At 35.7% G+C, this 9,084-nt stretch overlaps 1 protein-coding gene across 1 annotated transcript; it reads right to left on the bottom strand.

Annotated features, from left to right (window-relative positions):
* Nucleotides 1-562: 562 nt before the first annotated feature.
* Nucleotides 563-7,660, bottom strand: cts12 (cathepsin 12). The gene is made up of 8 exons (XM_053512585.1): nt 7,620-7,660; nt 6,451-6,608; nt 5,993-6,115; nt 5,533-5,697; nt 5,124-5,345; nt 4,873-5,041; nt 3,780-3,885; nt 563-662 (listed from the first exon to the last, which is right to left on the bottom strand). The coding sequence occupies exons 2-8, from the start codon at nt 6,604-6,606 to the stop codon at nt 563-565; spliced, it is 1,041 nt and encodes a 346-aa protein (XP_053368560.1). The 5' UTR covers nt 6,607-6,608; nt 7,620-7,660.
* Between the last annotated feature and the right edge of the window lie 1,424 nt (nt 7,661-9,084).

Raw genomic sequence — 9,084 nt, 5'->3', positions numbered from 1 at the left:
AACATACCCAATGCAGACACAACATTCCACAATGTGGCTGTATGTAGGGTTACAAAACTTTCAAGGGTAAAACATGCCAGAAGCAAAAGTGTTTGCTATAGTCCTGGTATTTTTTTAAATATGTGCATGTACTGTATGTACAGCATGGGTGTGGCAAGAGTGAAAGAATTTTAAGATAAACAGAGTAAACTTTACACAAAGTAAAATATTTTCTTGTTTTATGCTGATCTAGGATCAGAACCCATTATCCTAAAGCAAACCCTAACAATTGTAAATGAGAGGAAAAAGAATAAAATGCTTCAGATGAGTTTCACGGCACTTAACATTGGAACATGTAGAAGCTCAGTACCTCTTTCAGTGGGTCAACTGATGTACACTGCTTGGCTAAACAAAAAGTTGTCGTTTTGATTTAATAAGCACCTGAACTGAGTTTGAAAGTCTAGACTAGATATTAAGATTTTATTTCATGAAATATCATTTAGTAATTTTCAACACAAAGAATATTTCTTGGACAACAAGTTAACAATCAAACCCTTGTTTAATTGAGAGATTCAACAGGTTCTTATACAATGGGGTAGAGAGCATAGCTAGCGATGCCACAGGTGTTGCTGCCATTTCGGATCATACGCATGTATCCTCCTTCTCCCCAACCAGTGCCCCAGCTGATGACAGAGAAAAGGTTTAAATTACCATCACAGTTCACAACAATGAAAATCTTTCAAACCTATAGGACTCTTTCACTAGCACATTGCATTTTTTTTCCTTCATGCTCCTCTAAAATAAATGATTCAGCTCATTCATCTATCATGACTTTAGAAGGGGTATGTTGGAAAAATAAAAAAAATTAGACTGTGAAATTTTCTGCCAAGCCTCTTTCTTTTCTACCCAACTGTAAACGTTATATGATAATGCAACTTATCGCATAATTATTATGGTTAGATCAAGTTTCTGAGCGTTGGTATTTTTCCTAATTTATACAAATTATGCTAAATATGTATCTATAGCATGTGCTAATGTCTCTGTAATAAGTCTATCCTGAAAGTGAAGCAATTATCCTAAACTGCACAGTAGGCTTTTATTTTATTTTATTTTATTTTATTTTATTACAGAATTTCACATACTGTATTGTCTACACTTAAACTTCTTTGTCTTTCGGCTGTTCCCTTTCAGGGGTCACCACAGCGAATCACCTGCCTCCATCTAACTCTATCCTCTGCATCCTCTTCTCTTACACCAACTAACTTTATGTCCTCTCTCACTGCATCCATAAATCCCCTCTTTGGTCTTCCTCTAGACCTTCTGCCTGGCAGTTCCAACCTCGACCTCCTTAATCTGGCCTCTCTGACTTTATCTCCAAAACATGCAACATGGGTTGTCCCTCTGATAAACTCATTCTTGATCCTATCCATCCTTGTCACTCACAAGGAGAACCTCAACATCTTCAGCTCTGCTACCTCCAACTCTGCCTCCTGTTTTTTCTTCAATGCCACTGTCTCTAAGCCGTAGAGCATCGCTGGTCTCACCACTGTCCTGTACACCTTTCCTTTCATTCTCACTGATACTCTTTTATTGCACACCCGCCTCTTCACCTCCCTTCCACACTTTCCGTTACTCTGGACTGTTGACCTTAAGTACTTAAAGTCCTGCACCTTCTTAACCTCTGCTCCCTGAAGCCTCACCATTCCTCTTCACACACATGTATTCCGTCTTGTCCATCACCAAAGCAAACAAAAAAGGGCTCAGAGCCGATCCTTGATGCAGACCCACCTCCACCTTGAACTTTTCTGTCACACCTACAGCACATCTCACCACTGTCTTACAGCTCTCATACATGTCCTGCACCACTCTAACATACTTCTCTGCCACTTCAGACTTCCTCATACAACACCACAGCTCCTCTCTCGGCACCCTGTCGTACGCCTTCTCTAAATCTACAAAGACACAATGCAACTCTTTATTACCTTCTCTGTACTTCTCCATCAGCATCCTCAAAGCAAATACTGCATCTGATGTATTCTTTTAGGCATGAAACCATATTGCTGATCACCTCTGCCCTTATTTGTATATCTGCTTCATTGTATGGCTCATTAGCTTTATACCTCTATAATTGCCACAGCTCTGCACATCTCCCTTGTTATTAAAAATCAGCACCAATACACTTCACCTCCATTCTTCAGGAAACCTCTTATTTTCCAAGATCTTGTTAAACAAACTAGTCAGAAACTCTACTGCCACCTCTCCTAAGCACTTCCATACCTCCACAGGTATGTCATCAGGACCAACAGCCTTTCCACTCTTCATCCTCTTCAATGCCCTTCTCACCTCACTTTTACTAATATTTGCTACTTCCTGTTCCACAACAGTCACCTCTTCTACTCTTCGTTCTCTTTTCATTTTCTCATTCATCAACTTTTCAAAGTACTCCTTCCATCTTCCCATCACCCTCCTGGCATCTGTCAGTACGTTTCCTTCTCTATCTTTAATCACTTTAACCTGCTGCACATCCTTCCCATCTCTATTTCTCTGCCTCGCCAACCTGTACAGATCCACCTCTCCCTCCTTACTATCCAATCTAGCATACAAGTCCTCATATGCTCTTTGTTTGGCCTTTCCCACCTCTACCTTCACCTTACGCTGCATCTCCCTGTAATCCTGTCTACTCTCTTCAGTCCTCTCAGTGTCCCACTTCTTCTTAGCTAGCCTTTTTCCCTGTATACACTCCTGGACTTCCTCATTTCACCACCAAGTCTTCTTGTCCACTTTTCCCCTACCTGATGATACACCAAGTACCCTCCTACCTGTCTTCCTGATCACATTGGCTGTAGTTGTCCAGTCAACTGAAAGCACCTCCTGACCACCCATAGCCTGTCTCAACCCCTCCCTAAAGACTACACAACATTCTTCCTTTCTCAGCTTCCACCACTTTGTCCTCTGCTTTGCCTTTGTTCCCTTCACCTTCTTCACCGCCAGGGTTATTTTACACACCACCATTCTGTGTTGTCTGGCTACACTCTCCCCTACCAACACTTTGCAGTCACTGATCTCTTTCAGATTACAACATCGACACAAGATGTAGTCTACCTGAGTGCTTCTGCCTCCACTCTTATGTGTCACCCTATGTTCCAACCTCTTCTAGAAGAAAGTATTTACTACTGCCATTTCCATCCTCTTTGCAAAGTCCACCACCATCTGTCCTTCTACATTCCTGTCCTGAAGACCAAACCTGCCCATCACATTTTCATCACCTCTGTTCCCTTCTTTAACATGTCCATTGAAGTCTGCACCATTCACACTCTCTTACCTCTAGGGATGCTCTGCATCACTTTATCTAACTCACTCCAGAATGTCTCCTTCTCTTCTAACTCACATCCTGCCTGTGCGGCATAGCCACTAACAACATTGAACATCACCCCTTCAATATCCAGCCGCGACCGATCCGGTATGGAAATTATATTTGTGATTCGCATCATTGATTTGACAAACGTTTTACGTTGGTTGCCTTTCGTGACACAATTCTCTGCATTTATCAAGACTTGGGACTGGCACAAATAGACACTGAATTGCGCCTCCCCGTGGTTGCATTTTGTCTACACTTAAACAAAATATTTTAATCATTAATATTCATATTTTTTACTTCACTTACTAATCTTAATTTGTTGCAGCATATAGTGTATATCAGTGTAAGAAATTGGCATGGCAGCTTATTCAATTTTTTTAACAGCAGATCAATTTTAAAACATATTCTTATTGCACTGCTCTAAAAGAATAAAGTAAGTGACCTGTTTTTGATGATCCAGTAGTCTCTGCCCCCCTCTGAGCCGTAGCCAACCAAAAGGACTGCATGGCTCAGGTTATTCGGATTACAACTGGGCTCCTCATAGATTCCTAAGAAACATTTCAAATTACTTTAATGCTTAAGAAAGATTCAATTTTAATTATGCTCCCTTACTTTCTTTAAAATGACAAAACATATTTTAAAACTTTCTTATTTATAAGCTAATATAATTATATGTGATTATTATTTCTTTATGATTTATGTAAGAAATACTTTGTGTGTTTTGTTAAATTATAATCATTTTGTTGCAAAAATAGCATGTCCAACATCATTGTTTTATACTTCTTATACCACAGAAGGGAACTATCACATTAATCACTAGCCACTTATGGATCCATGAATAATTAAAAAAGGGTCTTTGTTTGTACCTGTTTATAGTTACATTTAATGCTGTGAATACATTTAGTTCCTGTTATCGCTTATTTGATAGCAGATAAACAGTTAATAAAACCAAAGAATTTGCTGTTGTCATATTACTGACAAATGTCTGAGCCTTTGTACTTGCAATTTCTTCTTTACTGAAGATTGTCTGAAGACTTAAAAGTGTGTAAGGTGACATTTTAAAAATATTCATGGGAGTGACGAGTATCAGCTCTTAGTAGCTCTTAGTAGCTGTCAGTATGACTTTCCTCACTATAATCTTTAGTGCAGAGGTGTTGGTGCTTTGTTCAAGAGATAGCTACTGTAACATCTTTTAGAACAACAACTGATGATTCTCAAGGATATTAAATATAACAAAAATGGTTAAATAGTATAAAATATTTCACACTTTAATTATTCTATTCTATTATTTTATTTTATTCTATTATATTCGTTAATAATGCCATCTTGCCATCTGCAAAATGTTATGTTATGAGAGGAATAGAACCTTTCCGGACATGCTTTTATTGTAAAATAATTAAATTAATGAGTTAATAAATGCCTTATGTTAGGCCACATGAACTTTCAGTAACTATTTTCCTACAACAGGATGCAATGTCATGTATTACTTTTTACTTTCTATTATTCTTATTTATAACCCCTTTTAAACCTCTTACCTGAGCTATAGAACAGAAAACTTGGATGGTCAGCATCAACTGCTACAGTGATTGGCCCAATAGTTGCCAAAGCATCAGCCAAAGCCTGCTCATCTCCAGTGGGAATGAACCTGTAGTCTCTGATTTGTGCCACAATGTTGCTGCTGTCATGGAAGCAGGGCTGTGTATCCTGAGAAATGCAATAACATTAAATAATTTATGTTAAATAGCCACCTAGCAATAGAAGCCATACCTCTCTGAATCCCACTTACCACTGAGGTATAAGGGTATGTATCAGAGGCCTGCAGTCCGTTGTTAATCACATAATCATAAGCATTTGCCATCCAAGCCCCATTGCAGCCGTATGTGCCATATGGCCTTGAACAGTCCACCAGATTCTGCTCACTAAGAGATATAAGCTGGCCTGTGGTCTTGAACATTTGTCCCTCAATGGCTCCTGTAGTACTGAATGCCCAACATGACCCACAGTAGCCCTGGGTGAGAAAAGAAGACACTTGTTTTCTTTACAATGATAAATACATATACTGTATAACCAAAAATAATCAGAGAAAGAATGATATCTTTAAGGTAACTCATGTTTAGTGTTTTACTGCAAATGTGTTACTGCACGAAAAACATAAAACTAACAACTTCTTGTAGCAGAGAAGAGTGAAAACTTACTTGGTCTTTAATCTCTGTGACATATCCCATCTGTCTGTAGTCTATTGAGGTCAGTCGTAGACTCTGAGCATGGTACCGTAGCTTGCGAGCATTGGCAGTTTTTCCCTTCTTGTGTGCATTTCCTTTTACCTTGGCTCCAAGTAACTGATTATACTCCAACCGGGTCTATAAAATTTAAAATAAATATTGATATTACATTTATTATATGAGGCTAGTAAATGTTAATAGATAATTGAATGAATTTTGCATTGGTAAATATTGGACATAATAAAAGATAATGACTAATATATTTGGCACATTAGCACCATTATTTTTAAAGAAATATTCATATAGAATGTTTTATTAATGTTTTATGCTGTGGTTATAGACAGACAATGTAATGTTTAAAGAAATCTCACAATTTGTGCTCACATATGAGTAAAGACTGAATAAAATATCATGATACAAAATAGTGACTTACCAGGTCTCCGTATTTGTTCATTGCCATAGAAAACTTGGACATGCCAATAAAAAATCTTCTATTGTTATCCTCAATTAGGTTGTTGTTTTTCTCCCAAATGGCTCTTCTTTGCATGTCATCCCTCTTTAGAAGAGAAGAACAGAGACCATAATTTAGGTTATAAAATATACTATCATTTTCTGAGTTAAATTTTGCTTCATCCCACTAAAGAAGTGAAATCTAACCCTGGAATGTGGGTATACAGTGATATACATCTTTATGTATAGGATAATAATAATAATAATAATAATAATAATAATAATAATAATAATAATAATAATAATAATAACAATAATTATTATTACATATTTACATTATTACATAATAATAATAATAATAATAATTATTATTATAGTACTTCTTCTAATTATTATTATTATTATTAGCATCATTATCTATCATCATCAGTTTTAAATGACCTCTTCTTCATAGTCCACTCCGTAAGTTCTCTTCCACAGCTTCCACTCTGATGGCGCTTCCTCTTCTGACTCCACTGCCATTGACTGTGGTAAACTTAAAACGTGGCTGACCAGAAATATCCTGCTAACCAGAACCATCCAAGGGACTTGATCCATATCTGTCCAAACATAGCAATATACAGTATACCTAAGTATCTTTACCTTAATAATACTTTAAGGTTACAGTTTTACTTCTAACTGGTACAAAATGCTGAGACTGTTAATATAACATCTCCTTAAAAATGTTTCATAATATGTGATATATATATTTTTTATTATTAAATAAGAATACTCTTATTAATAATCTTCTCATTAATGATAGGTCATAAATCATGTGGAGCATCTGCCTTTGAGGCTGTGTATGTTACTGTAGTAATGTCACTGCTGTTACTGCTGAAATGTTTACATATTAGAATTAATATAAAACTATAATTTGTTTTGCAGCCAGAGTCTCTTTAAAAGGTGCTATTATAGAAAAATAGTCAATATGTTCTGACCAGTCCTGTTAACATACTCAACATTACTCTGGCATAAATGAAATTATTCCACTTATGTTAAACATGTAAGCTGAACAGACATATAGTAAATAATGGTAAAAATGGGTATGTTTAGGTTAAACTTATTATAAAATGTACATTATAAAATATTTCCATAATCTAATAACATAATTTATTTTAGTAAAATAGAAATTTCAATGTATAAAAGCTATACAATGCAAGAATCTTTTTTTGAACGTAGACAAAAAAAATGTATTACTAATTTATAGTCATAAGAACAGTCAAATGTCTAAGTAACTCAATTAAGCGAGAACACAAAAATGTATTTGAAAATTGCAACAGACATGCAGGAGCCATGGAATAATGAGAATGTCTCAGGGCCTGAAAATAGTAAGAAACTTTAAACTGTGCAATAGAAAAGTCCTCCAAAATGGTGACTAGCCATTTGTCGACACAAATTGGAAAACTCGGATTTAAAATAATGTTACAAAGCATTGAAGCCCTCAAAGTAAATTATTTTTAGCTGTTATATGTTGAGTGTTGGAAAAGCTCTATTTATGATCTTTGCATCATATACGTACACATTAAAATGTGACAAAATTGTAAAAATTTTATAAACGGTTTAACACTTACCTGGCACGTTGTGAGCACAGTCAAGAGGATTAGTGCCTAATGAAAACTAATGGATGAAACTTATGCAGAGGTCACTTCACAAGGCTATACTGTTTATATACACTATGTGGAAGGTGTGTATTCACTGTGCTGGTCCTCTTAGTCATACGACACTAATCCAGTCCAAGACCCATAAAGCCCTTAAATAATAAGTTGTGTGTACCAATAACACCCTTCATGAGTGAATGATACACCATTTACCATTTTTTTTAACAGGTGAAATGCGGTTCTCAGATTATATGACCCTCCCAGCTGTTTTCATCTGGCCCTACATGAACTAGCTACAAATGTTATTACACCTAATCAAAATTTTATTATTCAAATTCAGATAGATAGGTTGTCTATATGGATCATTGACTAATAAATCCATGTTTATAAAAGCCTAGGTAGTATAGGCTTATTTGCACTTTTCTATATCTCAATCCTACAGGGAGGTTAATACAGACATAATGCAAATGTCAACACATGATGTCATGAACAGTGGTGACATCAGCAATTATCTGTTATTATACTTTAATCTGTCATATAATGAACATTCATTTTAATGAGCTTTGTGGCACTTCTTTTCTGCTTTAAGGTGCTGTAATTAGAATTTTATGAAAAATTAAGGATTGAGTGTGATGTTTTGTTTACAGATGAGGACCTGTTTTATTTGGTGAAGTAATGATATAATAAAACATAGACTGCTAACTGGGTACACATGTGGAGCATGTTTTTAGATTTTGATGGGAACCAAAGAAGTTTTTAGATTTAACCCCATTATATGTTGAAATGTCCTACACAGAACATTAAGTTTTAGACTGACAACCAAAGAGCACTTAGGGGTTTTAGTTTTGACATTTTGTTTCCTTGAAAATATGATTATGGCCCCTGAATATTTTACATATTAATATGATAAGTAAGTTTTCGAATGTATGTAATTCTATCTAATAAGTTTAACATAAACCTAAAATTATTTACCTTTTTTTATTTTATTTTGCTCAACTTACCTGTTTTTACTTGAGTAGAAATTCTGCCATTAATTTCCTTAAGCTGGTACACCTTTTTTCAGTTTATAACATATTTAATAACAATTCTAAGGTTTGAGACAACAATGAAATTGTGATTTTTGTTTCAACCTACTGTATCTAAAAATCACTAAAAAGTGAGTTTTTTAATAGGTGCCCTTTTTTTTGGAAACTTATCGTGTTCAGTATGTGTTCAAACAATACTGTGATGCCTGAACCCCCCACCCTCCACCCCCCACGAAAAAACACACTATAGGGGTTTTATTTAATCTCCTATAGCTTTGATTACAGCACACAATATGGTGTCCAGTACATGTGTGAAAATGATGCTCCCAGAACCATTCTTCCACAGTTTGAGTCCTGGAATATGGTTTGCCATTAGGAAAAAAAAACTCAACTCAGTATATATTCAAGTCATC

This window comes from Clarias gariepinus, chromosome 15, assembly GCF_024256425.1.
Source record: "Clarias gariepinus isolate MV-2021 ecotype Netherlands chromosome 15, CGAR_prim_01v2, whole genome shotgun sequence".
NCBI classification, from domain to species: domain Eukaryota; kingdom Metazoa; phylum Chordata; class Actinopteri; order Siluriformes; family Clariidae; genus Clarias; species Clarias gariepinus.
Note: the sequence above shows the minus strand (reverse complement) of the source record. Positions and strands in the feature narration are given on the sequence as shown.

Excerpts from the sequence above, each read along its gene's own strand:
- cts12 (XM_053512585.1), bottom strand. The coding sequence starts at position 6,606 with ATGGATCAAGTCCCTTGGATGGTTCTGGTTAGCAGGATATTTCTGGTC. Across the intron at positions 6,116-6,450 it reads GAGTGGACTATGAAGAAGAG|AGGGATGACATGCAAAGAAG; the intron begins GTCATTTAAAAC and ends TCTCTTCTAAAG. Across the intron at positions 3,886-4,872 it reads TTTTCTGTTCTATAGCTCAG|GAATCTATGAGGAGCCCAGT; the intron begins GTAAGAGGTTTA and ends AATGTTTCTTAG.